The 18,989-nt window shown below is 42.2% G+C and overlaps 2 protein-coding genes across 7 annotated transcripts; one reads left to right on the forward strand and one right to left on the reverse strand.

The window, feature by feature from the left end:
* Positions 1-121: 121 nt before the first annotated feature.
* Positions 122-10,788, forward strand: LOC139618510 (bMERB domain-containing protein 1). 4 transcript variants are annotated; one of them, XM_071474479.1, is made up of 6 exons: positions 122-2,374; positions 4,294-4,414; positions 6,597-6,670; positions 7,421-7,535; positions 9,133-9,203; positions 9,340-10,788. In XM_071474479.1, the coding sequence occupies exons 2-6, from the start codon at positions 4,311-4,313 to the stop codon at positions 9,456-9,458; spliced, it is 483 nt and encodes a 160-aa protein (XP_071330580.1). In that variant the 5' UTR covers positions 122-2,374; positions 4,294-4,310; the 3' UTR covers positions 9,459-10,788. The 4 variants fall into 4 exon arrangements, with proteins under 4 accessions (XP_071330580.1, XP_071330582.1, XP_071330578.1 ...); XM_071474481.1 differs by having other exon boundaries at positions 4,297-4,414; XM_071474477.1 differs by having other exon boundaries at positions 122-2,283.
* Positions 10,789-14,834: 4,046 nt separating this feature from the next.
* On the reverse strand, positions 14,835-17,154 carry LOC139608910 (uncharacterized). 3 transcript variants are annotated; one of them, XR_011685114.1, is made up of 4 exons: positions 17,021-17,154; positions 15,947-16,064; positions 15,461-15,831; positions 14,840-15,117 (listed from the first exon to the last, which is right to left on the reverse strand). XR_011685114.1 is itself a non-coding variant. In XM_071463058.1 (3 exons), the coding sequence occupies exons 1-3, from the start codon at positions 17,092-17,094 to the stop codon at positions 15,083-15,085; spliced, it is 480 nt and encodes a 159-aa protein (XP_071319159.1). In that variant the 5' UTR covers positions 17,095-17,154; the 3' UTR covers positions 14,835-15,082. The 3 variants fall into 3 exon arrangements, 2 of the variants coding, with proteins under 2 accessions (XP_071319159.1, XP_071319150.1); XM_071463058.1 differs by lacking the exon at positions 15,947-16,064 and having other exon boundaries at positions 14,835-15,117; XM_071463049.1 differs by having other exon boundaries at positions 14,843-15,117; positions 15,461-16,064.
* Between the last annotated feature and the right edge of the window lie 1,835 nt (positions 17,155-18,989).

The raw sequence follows: 18,989 nt of genomic DNA on the forward strand, positions 1-18,989 counted from the left end.
GATGTGTGACTCCAACATTAGCTCCTCATTGGTCTGCAAATATTCCTGCTGCCACTTTCTTCATATGAAGTGCAATCAGCAGCTTTGTTTAGTTTAGTTTAGGGCTGCACAATATGCAAAAAAAATCGTACTGCATTTATTTTTGCGATATGAGTCGTGATTTTAGTTGGATTGATTGTTTTTACATTTCATATTTACTGCATTTTTTTTTTTTTTTTTTTTTTAGGAGAGATGACAAATGATCCGTAGGAAAGTTTCTTTAGCACCACAACATTTATGGTGTTAACAATGCACAACAATGTTATGACACATTGTCTTTTTTTTTTTTTTTTTTACAGCACCTGCGATTTGGATATTTATTATATTTCAACTGTGCAGCCCTAGTTTATTTATTTGTTTATTTGACAGGGACGATTTAATTTACCATAGTTCCAGTACAAATCATGAAACTGATGCATTGCACAAAGAGTTTAAAGCTGTGGCTAATGTTCAACTCTTGTCCCTAGTTTGGCTTTGACATGTACAGTGTGACGAATATTATCCGTTTTCATTATCATAACCACAATACACTACAGATATGAAAGTAGAGTAAAATAGTATGGTAAATTGATTGTGATTTATCGTCTAAGAAGTGACAACAACAAAAGCAAAAACTAAACAGACAAAACAATTGATAATATTTTACAATTAGCTAAAAATATACAGATGCACAGTATAAATCTTGCCTTTGAATGTATCTGGAGAGAGACTCTGGGGCTAAACTGTTGATGCATTCATAAACTAATTTATATAATATAACATAAGCTGATGAATAAAGCTCCCAACAGTAAGATTGTGTCTTTTCAGTATGTAACAGATGCCTTCAGACAGGCTTTTCCTCCATTTCTGTAAACGGCTGATGAAATAAGGACGCGAGGGGTCTGGCTGTAGATGATGGTGCCTGAGCCCTCCCTGTGATACAATATGAAAAATGAGTCAAAATCATGGAGTGCATGAATAACTGCACTGCCTGAGTGGGTGTAGTGTCTGATTAATTTGAAGCAATTAAGGTCTTTGTTGTTGTGATCTTCTTTACATGTTTGTCAAATCTGAGCTGGGAACAGTGTTGACTCCTTTAAGATTCTTCCTCTGTCACATAATCTGAGTGACAAACCCAGCAGTGTCTGTCTGTACCTGTGGACACAGCTGCGGACTGGATGAGTGAATAAACGCTGTTTGTTTGCTGTCCACTCCCAGATGTGGGACCTGTGGCACAGCCGCAGCTCCTGCATGCAGACAGATGCAGGCTGCAGTCCCCGAACATCTGGCGGACCCCTCAAGGGCCTATAGCTGCATGACATCAAGTCATCCCCAGTTTGTTGTTAACAGCTGAACTCCATCAGGCGCAATGAAAAATTCATGATGACAGACAGCTCGATTCCCCTGTGGACAGTGTTGTAATGGTTAGAGCACAGCAGACCGTTGAAAGGCAGGTGTTTGTCATTTGAATCCTTTAGTCTCTTCGGTTGTTTGTTAAATAGCATAAAGAAGAGCTCAGTTTAAAATGACTGATTTTTTAATTTCACAGGCAGCTTCTGCTTTGTCTCTGTGCTCATGTTTTCCTTCTCAGTCTTTGTTTTACCTCATCATTAATAAAACATTTTATTTGCACTTCCTCAGACTTTGCCATTTTTTCTTCAGATACAAATTCTGTCTACACTTTCACAGACTTTAATTTATCATCCCAGAGTTTGTTTGTTTTTCAGGTGAAATGGCTGATCTTCAGCTGCCGATCATTTACACATTATTTCGTGACGCAGAAAATCCTCTAGGTCCTGATGTGATTCATCACACTCACATTTTCTTTGGGAAATAAATCCGGTTTTGAGTCGTCAGCATGTTTCTCTCAGTGTTTTGCACAGTCCTGTGTGTGTGAGCAGTGAGCAGTGAGCTGCTGTGGTGGCGGTCTGTCGGCCCACGCAGCTGTCAGCAGGTGGCGCCCCGGAGCAGAGCTCAGCTCCAGCAGCTCCTCCACACCGACACATCCACCACTCTGAGTCTGGATCCTGGACCCGGCGTCTGCTGCCGCCTCTCCTCTCTGCCCCCCCCCCCCGCCACAATGCGGCGGTGATGCATGGACTCAGTCGACGCGTTTTGATTTTTATTTTCACGCAGCACAGATATTTGTTTTGAATTTTCTGTTTCAAAAAGGACCCGTTTTAAAAAAAAAAAAAAAAAACATGGAAGAAGAGGGAAAATGCTCTCAACAGCACGGAGCGACGGACGGAGCGACGGAGAAACCCAGTGAGTTCTGAACTGAACCCATGTGTTTAAACCTCCCATGAATGAGATGCATGCCCGGACACTGTCGCTGTGTGAGGCGAGGGAGAAGGAGGTTAGTTTGTTAAAGCAGCAACTTCCTCACTGTTAAAGTTATCCTCAACAGCAGGGCCGTAGCCAGGGTTTAAAATCCTCAGGGTGCCCAAACCTCAGTGTTTTTAATGTTTTAATTCAATAGTTAAATTATGTTTTGTGGATTTTTTTTACATTAATTTAAATCCTTTACATTTGAATTCTCCTACATATGTTGATAGTTTAAATTGTGTTTTCTTAGAGCCTCGCCCAGGAGTAAAAACAGGACGCTGGCATCTTTTTTCATTTTATTTATTGTTGTTGCTAAAAAAAAGATCAAATTCAAAGTTTCTAAGTCAAAAAAAAAGCAACCTGGTTTAAAAACGGGGCATAATTGCAAAATTTCCACATTTAACAAAATGTTTCTTAAAAAGAGCCATATAACCTGGTAGCAGTTGTAGGGAAGGTAGACAGTGTCCAGTTAGTCCAGTTAAATCATTAGAGTTAGAGCTGTAACCAATAACTGATGACAAAACGTGAAATTCTTCCAAAGGAAAGCAAACAGTTCAAGATATACATTACAGAGGAGAAAAGCTTCCAGTAATGAATGAAATATATTCGCTCGTTCCTCGTTTGTTTGTTTTTTTTCAAAGGTGGATATATTGTCCCTATGATTAGTACTAAATTACATATTTATTAACAGGAAATCTCCAAGGAAGGTTTGAAATTACAGTAATGGAAACACCTGATTAGTTTGATTGTGACATTTTATTTCTGGGTTCCTCAAGGTGCCGTTCTTGGTTTTCTATTATTCCCAATGTATGAGCTTTTGTTCTGTCACTTAATGTGTGTGACACCTTAATGAAAGAACACACAGAGACACACATCAATTTTATTTGATGTTTTCTATTGTATACCACTTGTAGCACATGGCTGACTTTAAGAGTGCCTTAAGGCTGTGGCAGTATTAAAGCTACTGTTCTACAAAACAACAACAACACAATACAAACTGTTCACACTGCACAAACCAGCTGTTTAACTACTATACGTGAAATTAAAAGCCAAGAGCAGCTTTGAGAAAGTGCTGGAAGCCTGTTGGAGGTCTTGGAGCAAAGTTATGAAAACAAGTAGGAACATGTGTAGGTTGTTTTAATTCGTGTAATGTGTGTGTGTGTGTGTGTGGTATGTGCATGTGAAAAAAGTTGTGGAATCACCAGAAACGTGTGGGTTTGCGGGGGTTGTGTGTTTACACAGCCCTGTTCTCCCCAGCGGTTCAGTGTATGTGATTGTAACATCCTTTCACACACGGTCAGGTAATTAAAAGCCAATCCAAGCTCCCCTGGATGACTCATCGCTCCTGGTGAAGAGTGGGAGGCTGGGGTGGGGGTGGGTGGTGTTAGTGCTCAGAGCTGCACAAGGATCATTGCACGTTTAACTGTCTCATTCATAATTTCATGATTTAATGTGCTTTTTGTGTTTTCTTGTCCATATTTGGGTAGATCCACACTGTAAATGAATCTTGAGAGTCCTTAAATGACCAAGTTAGGACATAATGGTGCATTAAATCCATCTAATGAAGCAATTTTCCACTTGAGCGGCAAAGACTGACACCAAGACCACAGAATCCAGCTGTTTTTAATTTTGACTCACATAAATGAAATCCTACATCACTTCACATCACTTTGCTCAGAATTAATCAGAACCATCACTTTACTGTGGGGATGATGTTTTTCCCTGTTTCCAGTCTTTATGCTAAGCTAACCTAAGCTAACCAGTTGCATGCTGTAGCTTCATAGTCGTGAGCTCATCATATGCAGCACCTCAGCTCTGGAACTTATTTCATTTCTTTGATTTACAAGGTAGTCGAACAGAAAATCTTTAAATCCAAAAAATGTGTATTTGTCGAAGCTTTTCTGATTATCAGATGCAAATAAACGTGTGTTGCTCTTGTTTGTCTTCCAGCAGAAGATGTCGTCTCCATGGCCGACTCCACAGTCACGGTCGAGGACATTGAAGGAGAGCTGTTCAAAATTGAGCGGATACGAGACGTCCTCGTACGCAGAGAGTCAGAGCTCAGATACATGTAAGATCTGCTTCTTCATCACTCTGTAGCAAATTTAAATACATGTCTTCTTTTAGCTTTTTATTTAATGATTTATCGTTCTCCAAAATAGTGTTTAATTTGACCTGATAATGTTTGCGTAGGAGTTTTATTACATTAGACCCAAGAGGGTGATACGCGCTTGTCTTCTGTCATGTGACGTTCCACTGTTTGGTCGCCTGCACCCACACATACAGTGAGGCTCTGCTGTGCAGGGATCTGAATACACCGAGATACTGTCTCTCAGGGGCAGGAGAGGATGCACCACAAGTGTCAGACGCCGACAGTGGGAGCAGCCATGTGCATGACGGCTAAGAGTGTGTGAACAAAACAGCAGTGCTATTTAAGGTCTCACCAGGCTACCAGCACACACACAGACACACACAGCCCCCACTTTTTTTTTTTCCCTCAAAAAGATGCCCTTTTCTCTTTTCTCTCTCATCCTTTCTTTTAATTATTTCAGTCTTTTTCTGTTGAGACCTTCCTCATTATTTTTGACATACGAGGATGGAGGTGGGAGAGCGGAGACTGAGAACAGAGACCAGCACTGCATAAAGTGACTATATGATCAATCAGAGAAGAAGAGAATAATGGCTTCTGCTTCAGGTTTTGTTTTTCTATACAAACCCTCAGATGTACCGATCAGTGTTGTGGTTCTTAATCATAATCATCATGTTTTCACACGATTCACCGTCTGTTCATCTGCAACCCGAGGGTGAAAAGTGATGCTCAGTCCCCTCTTCAAGTAATAGGTCGATTTCCTTCTCATCCCCACAGGCCTCCATGTGTTGACACGTATTAAATCAACTGCAACACAAACAGAAGATTTGGTAAAACAATAAAATTGTATCATTGTATCATCTTACATTCCTGAAAAGGCTATAACCTCGCCCAGGTTGTATTATTACAGTAATAACTCAACGTTTGGGGAAATGGACTCATTTGTTTCTTGCTGAGAGTTAGAGGAGAACATTGACACCATTCTCATTTCTGTACAGTTAATATGAAGCTACAGCCAGCAGCAGGTTAGCAGGTTACCAGTTAGCTGATGCTGACAGTTAGCTAGTTAGTGTGTGATCAACACATTTATTCTCCTTTGTATGATCCGTAAAAAAAAAAAAAAAAAAAAGTAATGTTTTTACATAAGCTACATCACAAATCTGATGCACTCAGTCTTGGGTTTCCTGAGCTACTTAAACATTAGGGTCAATAGAGAGATGAAGTGAAACTGGAGCTTCTGGCTTTTGCTCTAGAAGTAGGAAAACTTCATTAAAAACCTTTACATTTATACCTGATGATGTAAAATAACTGACAAAGACACCAGAGGAAGAATTATTATTACTGTTATTTTTTTTATTATTTTTTCTGAAAATACAAAATACAATAAAAGACTAAAAAAGGCTAAGCTCACTTACTGCTGGATACAACTTCACATTCAGCGTGCAGACATGAGCGTGGTCCCAGTCTCCTCATCTAACTCTCGGCAGAAAAAAGCAAATAAGTATCTATTCAAAACTGAATTAAATGAATTAAAAAGAATTGTTAGTGTTCACCATTTAATATTTGGATTCATATTTTTGTATTTGTGGTTAATATTTATTCTGCTGCTCTATTATCCTGCTGTAAGCAGCTGATGCAGCCCCTAACTTTAGGCTGACTGCGACATGAGCAGGACGACTTTAATGTAAATACATTCCGCATAAACACCTCTGATGAAAGCCTATGAGTCATCCTGAAATATAAACCACTGAAGCACAATGAAGTGAAACCTATTTCATTAAACCAACAGCTCAGGGTACATATTTTTATCACAGTCATTTTCCTCTTTTTGTCGTCACTGTGCAGCCCACACACACACACACACACACACACACACACACACACACACGTGTTGAAATCAGTATCAGAGTCAGACGGTGAAATGAGATCTGATGCCATCAGGTGTGATACGCTCACACAGGGCAGCGTGGCCGTGTTGTTTCAGCCAATAAACTCAGGGACCAGTGTTTTTCTCTTTGATAAGCTCCAACAATTTCACATTCACGCTGCTGTTTACGATGTTAGGAAGGAAATTGCTTTGCTGCCTTGATATAAAATCCGGCCCATGTTTTCAAAATATATATAATATATATAGAATATTTTAGCCTGTTTGTTGTCCTCTCAGGATGGATGACATCCAGCTCTGCAAAGAAATCACAAGGCTGAAGAAGGAGCTGCAAAAACTGGTCTCAATTCCAGGTAAATGACAAAGCAGTCACCCTGCAGACATTTAGTTTAGGACGGGGCACACACTGTGTTTTTTCCACTGTGTCAGTGAAAAGACAACAGCCGACTGTAGCAGCGACCTCTGTGAGGAGAACTGGAAGGATTTGAACACAGCTTCAGAATAAAGTGGCTGTGGAGAAAGATTTTCACGTCAAATGACCTCACCTGTTGTCGCCTCAAACACGAACAGACTTCACATAACAATGTCTAATTCTAATTGAGTTTTGGTTTTATAATGTTTCTTCTCTCTGATAATATTCAGACTTATACTCACATCTGTTCATGACGTGTAGATGGCAGCTGCAGTATGGAAAAAGGTTGCTGTGGCAACTACAAAGATAAGCAGCTGAAACACAACAATACAGGGATGTTTCTATTGTAGGATCTGAAGCTCCAGGGAAGGCAGTGTCAGTGTGTCAGTACACCACCTGTTCCAGACTACAATATCTCAACAACAGTTTGATGGATCGCTATAAGATTTTCCACAAACATTCATGGCTCCCAGAAGATGAACCCTACTGAATGTAGTGATCCTATGACTCTCCCTGTTGCTCCACCATAAGGTTCACAGTCGTGGTTATTCATGAAAGGCATAATGTCTGAAATGACTATTAGATCCCAGCTGAGAGAACTCATGGCATGTTTACTGTTTCTCATGACTAATTGTTCATAAGTGTAACACTCAGTGTTGGCTGTGAGACCTGTCATGTGACTGTTGCACAGACAAAGACAAGTCCATGGAGGACAGGCAGAGGGAGGATGAGCTGCTGCTGCAGATCAACAAGTTGGTGGAGACCAGAGACTTCCTCGTGGACGACGTGGAGTTTGAAAGGCTGAGGTGCGGATCATAAATCAAACCATGGGAAATGACTCTGACTGAGTGCTCCTCTTGTGATGCAGTCATTTACCCTGCTCTCACTTTTCAAATGGATTTCAGGGGGCAAAGATGTTTTCATTGAGCTAACCCTAACCCTAACCCAAAGGTGTGTAATTCTCCAGATTGGTGATTTATCTTGATAAAACTTTACAATCGGCTTTTAGCTTCTTTATCTGAAGATTCTCCAGGATCACATTAGTTCAACATGTAACACAGCCCCTTTGGTATGTTGCAGGGAGTTCCTCATTTTTGACAAACCGGTTTAGTAAGAGGCAAGAGACTTCACAACACAACAGTGTAGTTAAAGCTTAAAGTATAAAAACTAAAATCAAGGAGAAGTTAAAGCTGGAGGGAAAGATTCTGGGACTTCAATCAGGGAAACAGTCAAAATCTCAAAACATCCATGTCCTACTCTCTGGGAACAGAAAGGGCAGTCCAGGGTTGAGGCGAGCTGTGCTGCCGGCTGCTTCCTCAGTCTGTGATAATCGTACCATGAACACCTGCATTCAATCAGCACCTGATGTTACATCCAAAACAGCCACCGGCTCGCTACAAGTGCAGTCCCTCACCCCACACAAAACACAAACCACCTCACCCCACACAAAACACAAACCACTCCAAATCAGTGCCCATGAATGAGTGAGTTGTGAAGCTGGCGATTCAGTTCAACCTGTTACAAACACCTCTGACATTTGACAGAGTCTCCTGCTCAAATATGGTTCATCAGATCCTGTAAATAATGTTTCCACTGTTGAAAGGGCCTTCCACCAAACCCACTGCTAAAAAACAAAGACACGTATTTGATCTTAGACTATTGATCCAGTGAGTCCGTCAAAGGTCGTGTCTGATCTCCTCGGTTCTGCTCTGCCTCTCTTTGTTCTGTGCGTGCTCTCTGCATGTACACTGAACAATAACTGCAGGTGGCTCTGATCATTTGTTTGTGGTGCAGAATGAGCTGTCACCACTGATAAGCAGGCAGTTGTTATTGTGAGGGAATATCTACAAGTGACATTTTGATTCCTCCCAGAGAGATTGCAGGGACGTGAGAAGCCAACGTCCTCCAATATTCACTGTGGATGTGGGGCTGAAGGAGAGGACTGTGTGTGGATGTGGCAGTGAATTCACACCATGTAGATTCAAATCAAGATATAAAGAGTCAGTCCCGACTGTGGTCTGTGCTCTCTCAAATGTAGCTCAGTGACATTTAGCAACATCAGAACCACTGATTTAGGGCTTAAACGCAAGACTCTCAGGCGTTGGCAAAAGGCCGGGTCTTTATTACAGAGAGCAGGTTCAATACACAGGAATCAGTCCAAGAAGGCAAACACAGCCAAAGAGCGAGGCAATATCACAGTCAGGGAAAAAACAGGTCAAGACGCACACTAGAAAAACACAAAGAGAAAATCTCAAACGAGAGGGAAAGGTTAGACATACCAAAATAAAAACGGGAAACAGGAAACAATCTTAATGTGCAGGACGAGACATGACAACAAGATCTAATAAATATTAAAACCCGGCACTAAAGAAGTAAACATGAAGGATGTGTTTTCCTTCTCAGGGAGAGAGAGGAAGACAGAGAGATGGCCGCCTTCTTACAGTCCAAGTTTCCCAAGGCGATGGCCACAAAAGGTGAGTCTGACCACGAGGCCGTCATGTGCAGGCCTTGCAGCTGGAAACACAGCAGAACTGGTGAAGATGAAGATGATGAAGGTGTGAGGATGCTGTGGTGAGTAAGAGTTTTCTGTCATGTCTCCTTTTCAATCAGGTGCTTTGCAGGACCAAACGGTGGCGTCCAAACCGCAGCAGACGTCGGCGCCTTTTCTCACTAAGACTGGACTGACGCTGCTGAAAGACTGCTGTGGCTTCACCTGCTCCATCATGTGACTCCAGAGGAAAACACAGGACTCCACCTGCCACAGCAGAGACGTGTGCACGTGAGGCTCCCCAGCGCTTTCACATGTGTATTGTACGTCTGCCCTGTTAATCCTCATATATGCTCATGTGCATATGATGTAAGGGACATGTTTTATATGTATTATATAGTACATGTATTTATTGTGACTAGCTGCTGTGAAACACTGTGTTTATACGTCTGTCAGTGGAGAAGCTGAGCGGTTTATGGATTTACTAATGGTTTCATTTCATTGAAGTAAATTAGATCCTATTACAGCTGCTCTGACAGTGCAATGATCCATTTGTGATGTATTAGACAGCAGAAGTGTAGACGTCCCCTCGGGGAACAAACTGCACTTTCAGTTGCTGTAGTAGCTGAGTATTATAAGGACATTGTCAGGGCTGTAACTACTGATTATTGTCATTGATTAATCTGCTGTTTTATTTTTTATTGAAGTTCATTTAAGTTCAAAGAAATCCAATCTAGAACCACCACCTCGCAGTCGTATGCCTCCACCACTCACACTAGTTTCATATTACATCTCTGTTTATCCAGAGTCATATAAAGTTTTAACCATTTGTGTGAAATTTTGTCATAATTCCTGTGGGAAGTCTTGAGCAATGGCTAAAAAGTGTTTTGTGAGGTCACACTGATCTTGACCTTTGACCTTTGACCACCAAAGTCTAATCAGTTCGTCCTTGAGTCCAAGTGAATGTTTGTGCCAAATTTGAAGAAGTTCTGTCAAGGTGTCACAGAGATATCATTTCCACAAGAATGGGACGGACGGACAGGAAGTATTTTTGAGGATCTGGAGGATGTTTGGTGTTTTCACTTGACGAATGACAAAATCACTACAAAGCTAATCAATGATTTGTTGATATTTAATTTCAGTCAATGATTTGATTAATTTACCACCAGTAATCATTTGAACACCAGACATCATTATTTCAGTTTATATTTGTGGATGTCTGGAGTTGTAGTCAGTCTTTAGATATGGGTCAGTCAACAGGAGCCTTAAAACAGAGAAGACATGGAGCCTGTTGAGGAAACTTCACATGATCATTTTATGACCCAGAATAATGCAGAAGACTTTTCTCCTGCAAATATCCGTCACTCAGAAGTCACAACTTAAACCAAAGTCTTTGTATGTAACTAGTCTTTAATTAATCTGCCTTACAGTCTGTGTTTTGTAAAAAGTATTTTCACGTCTAGGATTAAAAACAGAAACTCCATGATGTTTCCATGATCTAGTATTTTGACTGTGACTGTGAACTTGTCGTCTTTGCTTCTTTGCTGTCAGAATAAAGACTTTAAATGCTCCTCTTTCTCATGGTACTCAGCATTTTAGTCTGAACCATCAGAAGTTTAAATCACCGGAGCCTGAACTCTTCTATCAGTGGGTTGTAGCACAATCACTAGTGTCTGTTCATGGTGAATATGTCATCTGACACATTTCAAAAGGATACAGGAAGAAAATGTTATACTCCAGATAAACCACCTGTTTGCATCTCGCTCTGGTTTATTACATTTTACAAAATGATTCGCTTCATGTCAGCTTGAACTGGACACGTCTTTGTCTCTGTGGTGAATCCAGGAGAGTGTTTTAAATGCACATCATTATCTAAATGACTGTTAATTATCGACAGTAGCCTGTCAGTAAATAGGCTCATTAAATGCATTGTGAGAAGAGTCTGTCTCTTACAATATGCTATTATCTGTTGAGCAAAGTAGCTAAGCTGCTAAGGCACTTTATTATGTGAACACAATCACATCAACTACTATAATGTCAGTGTAATGTTAGCTAGAACGCAGGCTAATGTGACTGTAACAGCAGATACATCTGAACATATGTACTTCACATGTAAACAGCATGAAAACATCAATTTTACTGATGGATGAAATACAAAAATATAGATAAAACTTAATGAACAGAGGCAGTCCTAGACTCTGGGGGGGGGGGCCCAAGAAGAGAAGCCCATTGAAGAAGCTCTGCCCTCCACATGCAGACGATTAGTAGACGCTATAATTTACAGAGGTCCCTTAAACGCTCACATGCAGGCAATCGGTAGATGCATCACACATCATCATTTAAAGGGGTTTTGGGGCAGCAGCAGTGCACTGTATAGTGTCTTTATTGGAGGTTTAAGTGTGTTTAAATATCAAATAAATGTATGGCCCCTTTTCCCCTTGGGGGGCCCAACATTTTGCCTCTCCTGACAGTGCACGTCTGTTCATGTATGAAATGTAAAAAGATCTTACAGAGTAAATGATGTATCTGGGTGATGATGCTAAGGACAGCTGAGGGTGATTCACAGTAAATACTGTATATACCTGACAGAAATAACTCATGAGGATGAGTGGTCCCTGTGGATTTCCAGTGGAAATGACTAAATGAATGTAAAGATATACACAAGATTTTTTGAGTAACAGTTGAAATATTTTATCACAAAAATGTTGGCGAGAAGCAGACTAGCAGCGTCTTTTTTGGACCTTCTGCATCTAAGAGTTAAACTAACGATTAAAACACAGAATCACAGAGGTTTGCAGTGCAGCTAGTTTTACAACAGAAGCTTCTTTTCTTCACCCCACTATGTACACACCTCATGCCTTCTCTCTCCCTACTACACCTTAACACACACAACTCAGAGACGTCTGAGTGTTGTGAAGAAAAGGCTGCACTGACCAACTGTCACCATAAGCGATCCTGCCACAGATGAGATGGTTACAGACGAGTGTTGTTGTCTTTGTTGTCGTGATGAGGAAACCAGCTCGTTGCACATCACCCACCATGATGTCCTCTGTCTGGATACTCCACTAGTGTGTGAGTGTGGCAGCTAATCTGTGATCCCTATAATGTTTGAGCAATGTGCAGAAAAATAGAGATGATTGTGATTGATTGTGGGATTTGAACTGTTAATTCTTGCCTTTCACAGCTGCTGTTGGTCTCTGCTCTCTCCAGGTATATGCACTGTATTTATTGAAATACTATGTGGTCCACACTTGTGTCCAATACTGTTAAGGTACCTGATAATAGGTGCCTTAACTATTTCAAAGACTATCCTGCCAGCATCATATGTGCTATTGCCATGGCAACAGGATGAGATAGTTATATGTATGTGTATATATATATATATATGTATGTGTGTGAGTGTGTGTGTGTGTGTGTGTGTGGTGGTGGTGGTGGTGGTGGTGGTGGTTGAAGGTATAATGTTCACTGTAGTGAAGAGAAAACCAGATGGTATCAGTTCCACGTAACTTACCTCAGCCTTCACCTCTCATACACACACACACACACACACACACAAACACACACAATGATACACACTGCAGCCACGTATGATTCATACAGTGGACTTCGAGATGTGTTGCCTCCAATAGCAAAACCACTGTCCTTTACATGGCTCCTGATTGAACATTTTGTCTGAAGAAAATGATGCACAGGAGCCTTTTACCTTGTGGCAGAGAGAAATTCACATGTATGCATCATTTAAACATATAGTCTGCTACTGTCCATACAGCTTCAGCCTGAGCCTCTTTTCCCTGCCGTTAGTTGGTCTGTTTTGTGGTTTCACTCTCATGGCAGTTGATAAAGGCTGTCACAGCTGGTTGCAGATTAGCAGACCTGTGCACAGGCGAGCAGCGCTCTCCACTGTATTTAATTTGCAGGCTGAGAAGCCTAATCAGGGGCCTCCACACTGTGAATATAGACAAGTTACTGCCAACCCACTCTAATTGGATGGTAGAGAAAAAGCAGCTTGGTCTTGTACGCTGCGCTGGTTGACACAGTGTCTGCAAAGATAGCAGGCTTCACCAATTTAAGACTATTCTTTCTCTCGCCTTCCTCTCTCTCTTTTTTTTTTTTACAGCTTTGACTCATGCATGTAAGGAGTGTTGCACAGCACATCCTCCAGCAGTTTATATTTTGTCCCACTGGAAATTGTCTGTCACATTTACTCCAGGGAGAAGTAAGTGAGAGATCTGTGTGTGCGCATGTCAGCTGCCGAGAGCTGTGACAGGGATGAAAGGATGTGTGGAGTGAAGGGAGAGAGATGGCAATGAAGGAAAAGGTTTCAAGCATATCTGTGGATATCTGTGGCTAAACGTCCTAATCGCAGTGTCTTATCATGGCTGTGGCTGCGTGGAGGGTTGGAGGATTAGGAAACTGCTCAGGTGTAACAATGTCTGTTTCAATCAGAGACCAGTCAGGTTTTTATCTCTGAAACATAACTTAAATCTAAACCAACAGTGGTACCACTATCCAGAAATGTGCTCCCCACTATCTCATATATATAATATATATATAATCACACATATAATGAGTCCTATATATTCATATCAATAAATATTTTACAATACTAGCACTGCGTCTCACTGCAGTTAGATTAGTGTTGCAGTTCCCTGCTGTGACCACTGGAGGACAGTGAGCGCTCATGATTATCAGAACAATCAGGTCAACAGATTTTAGACTTCAAATATTCATCATTAGACAACTGAAACTTTCACAAAAAAATGGAAAATTATTAATACCTGAAGCGTGTAGCATAAAGGAAACTCTTTCACCTGACGTGGAGGGATTGTGGGGGGTTGCATATCTTTGAGTTACCTTTTACATCAGAGGGTTCGTACGCCACATTGCCCTCCCGCCTCCTTTCCTTTCCTCTCCTATCTTCTCCTCTCCTTTTCTCACCTCACTTCTCCTCTCCTCGCCACTTCACTCCTCTCCTTGCCTCTGCTTTCCTTGCCTTGTCTCTCCTCTCTTCACCTCTCCTCACCTCTCCACGCTTCTCCTCTCCTCTTCTCTCCTCTCCATGCCTCTCCTCTCTTCTCCTCACCTTGCCACTCCTCTTCTCACCCCTTCTTTCCTCCCTTCTCCTCTCCTCTCCATGTTCCTTTCCTTGCCTCTTCATTCTTCGCCTTGCCACTCCTCTCATCGCCACTCCTCGCCTCACTTCTCTTCTCCTCTCCTTGCCTCCCTTGTCGCTGCAGACTCCTCTTGTTCTAGGGTGGGCGTCGACAAACATTTGGACCTCCTTGACGTGGCGTCGCCATCCTTTTCTTTCTCTCTCACAGAGGAGCTTCACTGGGAGGTCGAAACGTGTTGGAGGTTCACGCTCTCCCTCCCAGTTCACACACCCTGCCTGAGGCATGGTGCAGCAACAAGAACACACTTCTCACTGTTGCACCATCCTTTAATCTAATGCAATTTGATATAATTCAGTTGAATTCAAGTCTTTTATTTCAAATCAATTCAAAGTAAATACATTTTTTAAAATCTGTCAGGGTTCTGCTTGGACCTCAGCCTGCTCCCCAGGTATTCTTGTCCTTGTCTCTTTTTCCCTGTGTCTCCTCCTCCCGTGTGTGTGTGTGTGTGTGTGTGTGTGTGTCTGCTCTCCCTCTCTCTCCTAGCAGGGGCGTGGCCACAGCACCAGCAGCCTGACACACCTGCAGCTCATCACTGACAAGCCTGTTGAAAAGCCCCGGTTGCTGACTCTGTCCGCCACATTGCTCTGCTTCCCACTGTGGCCACTCCCCTGCTCATTCCCCACAAATGAAACTCTGACTGTTCTGAACTGCTGTGATTAAACAATAAATCCATCTTTTATTGTTACACCTGCTAGTCTGTGTAAGAATCCACTGCGGGGTCCAAGCCTGTAAATTAGTACAAGTCATAACAAAATCACTACAAAGTAATTCAATTCAAATAAATCTAATTAATTTAATTCAAATAAAGAAAAGCAATTCAAAGCAAGGCCTTTAAGTTTAATTCAAATTGATTTAAAGAAATTCAATTAAAATCACATTCATTCAATTCAAATAATAATAATTATTATTCAAGTTCAGTGCAGAGTGATTTAAATAAATGTAATTTAAATTGATTCAGATAAATTCAGTTAAAATAGATTCATTTTAAAATTTAAAGTTACTCAAAGAAAGTCACTCAAATCAAATACATATTCAGGAAAGGGACAAACGCGTTTATCTGGAGACTTACCCAGAAGCTCATCCGTCATACGCTCTATGTAAAAGGAATCTGCTGGTCTCTTGCACCCCCGTCTGTCGAAGGGTTCTCTCCTCTCCATGACCAGCCTGACATTCTTCGCCCACTCTGGCTCTGGCCAGTTCCCAAACAACCCCGGCTCACTGGATGAGTCTGGGTGGCACACTTCCATAGGCTCCCTCAGTACTTCAGGGGTTTCAGGGGGGCACACTGCCACAGGCTTCCTGGGAACCTCAGGTACTTCTGGGGGGCATGCTTCCACAGACTGCTTGAGCAGCTCAAGTGTAACAACAGCCCTGTGTTCCTCTTCTGTCTGTGGGGTGGGGGAGTTAGGGTAAGAGCTCTGGGAGGAGCTGGGGGAGAGCCTAGGGAAAAAGGATGTAGAGGAAGAACAAGAGTTAGAAGAAGAGCTAGGGGAAAGAATAGGGAAAAAGGAGCAAGAAGAAGAGCAAGGGGAGGAGTGAGAAGAGGAGGGAAAACCAAGGGGGGAGCCACTGTGGGATGCTGCTGCTGTAACCCTCTGGAGGATGGGTCGTAGGCTGGTTGGATGGTTGGGGTCTGGAATGTAGAGCTTCGTCCAGGTGTGGTGTTGCTCCATCTGAGGGTGGAAACAAATACAACCTGTAGACCTCTGCTCCACATCACATAAACAAACCATGAACAGTTTTACTATAATAACCTCATGGAAATGCATCACATCATTGAATGAAAAGTACCACATTTCAATAATACTCCACATAAAAGTCATATCACGAAGTACACGAATATCTGCAGTAAATAAAATAGTTAAGTGTTAAGTAGAAAGAGGCCTTATACAGTATGAGCACCAATAAAGTTTAAGTGTACAGAATAGAGTGTATTGTAACATTACTGAATACATGTTAACAGCGAACTGAAGACATTCAATCAGAATCTATTTGTGAAGACTGATTAACATGTCGTAATTATTGTTTATACATTTGAAGGATGTAAAGTTCTTAATGGACTTTCATAATATATTGTCATAGATTTGGAGACACAGCACCCAGATTAAATGTCAAAGCCTTATGTATCACTGGCTCAATGAATATCTGAACTTTGACCCCATACAGCTCAATTTATAAAAATATGAAATGACCTGAGTCATGTTATGTTGTTTCTCAGTTTAATTAACTCCAAATCTTTTAGAAAATGTGCACAATAAACAATATCACTATACATTTTTATTATAATTTATATATATATATATACAGGAATTAAAATAAAGTAAAGGAATTAAAATAATAAGTATTAATAGTACTGATTTAATACGGTTGTTATTACAAGTAGACCCACTATTTAAGGCATTTATTTGTGCATTAGGGGGATGGTCAGAATAAAACAAACTAAGAGTAGCTTGTGCTTTCCTATTTCAAACTTTTGTCCAAACATTCAAACGTCAGTGTCATTTGATTAATTTACACTTAAATATTGCCAATATTGGCAGTAACATCCACTTGATGTTGGACTTTCTGAACGTCTCAGCAGCAAAACACATTGAAAACAACATGGGTTTAACATGTGTAAAAATCTCACTTCTGTCTTGGAAGAAGTTCTTTTGTAGGTGAAAGTCGATCTTCACTTTCAAGGTCGCTTTTCAAGGAAATCATCGAGTGGAAGCTTGAAATCGTTTTCTTCTGCCGTTGGAAAGTTGTTCACTTTTGAGAAGATGACCAGGTTTAAATGATGCACCTGGAAACCAAACATGGCAACCATGCACCTTCAGGTTCTAACACCATGTCAGTCCTGACGGTCACTTCTCACCTGCACAGGTTTCATCCATCAACATGTGCGGACAGAAAAGGACAGAGCTCAAGCTCATAATGAACTTTACAATGTAGAGTTTCCCTCCTACCTGTCCACTATAACTGGAATAATACAGTTTGTGTCAGTTTGTGACAATTTGATTACCTACATCTTTATTAGGAATATCAGAATCAGAATCAGAATCAGTTTTATTGCCAAGTATGTTTTCACATACAAGGAATTTTTTCTGGTGATTGGTGCAATTGATCAGCAGCAGTGGGGCTCTCTAGCCTTGTTGATGAGGCTAATAGCAGATGGGAAGAAGCTATTTTTGTGGCGAGAGGTTTTGGTCCTGAAGGACCGCAGCCTCCTGCCAGAGGGGAGTGTCACAAAGAGTTTGTGTCCAGGGTGGGAGGAGTCAGCTACAATCTTCCCTGCACGCCTCAGAGTCCTTGAGGCGTACAGGTCCTGGAGGGACGGAAGATTGCAGCCAATCACCCTCTCAGCAGAGTGGATGATACGCTGCAGTCTGTTATTGTCCCTCTCCGTGGCAGCAGCGTACCAGATGGTGATGGAGGAGGTGAGGATGGACTCAATGATGGAGGTGTAGAAGTTCACCATCATAGTCCTTGGCAGGTTGAACTTCTTCAACTGCCTCAGGAAATACATCCTCTGCTGAGCTTTTTTGATGAGGGAGCTGATGTTTAGCTCCCATTTGAGATCCTGTGTGATGGTGGTTTCCAAGAAGCGAAAATGCTCCACGGTAGCCACGGGGGAGTCACACAGGGAGATGGGGGTGGGTGGGGCTGGGCTCTTCCTGAAGTCCACTATCATTTCCACTGTCTTCAGAGCGTTTAGCTCTAGGTTGTTCTGCCTGCACCAGGTCACCAGACGGTCAGTCTCCCACCTGTAGGCAGACTCATCGCCATCAGAGATGAGTCCAATGAGAGTGGTGTCGTCTGCAAACTTCAGGAGCTTGACAGACTGATGGCTGGAGGTGCAGGTGTTGGTGTACAGGGAGAAGAGCAGAGGAGAAAGAACGCAGCCTTGCGGGGATCCAGTGCTGATGGCCTGGGAGTCAGACACATGCTTTCCTAGCTTCACGTGCTGCCTCCTGTCAGACAGGAAGTCGGTGATCCACCTGCAGGTGGAGTCAGGCACGCTCAGCTGGGAGAGCTTGTCCTGCAGCAGAGCCGGGATGATGGTGTTGAAGGCAGAGCTGAAGTCCACAAACAGGATCCTGGCATAGGTCCCTGAGGAGTCCAGGTGCTGGAGGATGAAGTGGAGAACCATGTTGACGGCGTCGTCTACAGACCTGTTGGCTCTGTAGGCGAACTGCAGGGGGTCCAGGAGTGGGTCAGTGATGGATTTGAGGTGGGACAGGACAAGGCGCTCAAATGATTTCATGACCACAGAGGTCAGGGCAATGGGTCTATAGTCATTTAGTCCTGTGGGCCTTGGTTTTTTGGGGACAGGGATGATGGTGGAGGATTTGAAGCAGGCTGGCACGTGGCAGGTCTCCAGTGAGGTGTTGAAGATGTCTGTGAACACTGGAGACAGCTGATCAGCACAGTGCTTCAGGGATGATGGAGAGACAGAGTCAGGACCGGCTGCTTTGCGGGGGTTCTGCTTCTTAAAAAGCCTGTTGACATCTCTGTCCAGGATAGAGAGAGACGTTCCTTTGGTAGAGGAGGAGGAGGGGGGTTCTGATGTGGCTCTGATGTGGAGGTTAGTGTCAGGCTTGTCCCACTGTCTTTCA

The sequence above is a fragment of the Trachinotus anak genome, unplaced genomic scaffold (assembly GCF_046630095.1).
Source record: "Trachinotus anak isolate AG129_WGS33_773 ecotype Australia unplaced genomic scaffold, CSIRO_AGI_Tana_v1 ptg000003l, whole genome shotgun sequence".
NCBI classification, from domain to species: domain Eukaryota; kingdom Metazoa; phylum Chordata; class Actinopteri; order Carangiformes; family Carangidae; genus Trachinotus; species Trachinotus anak.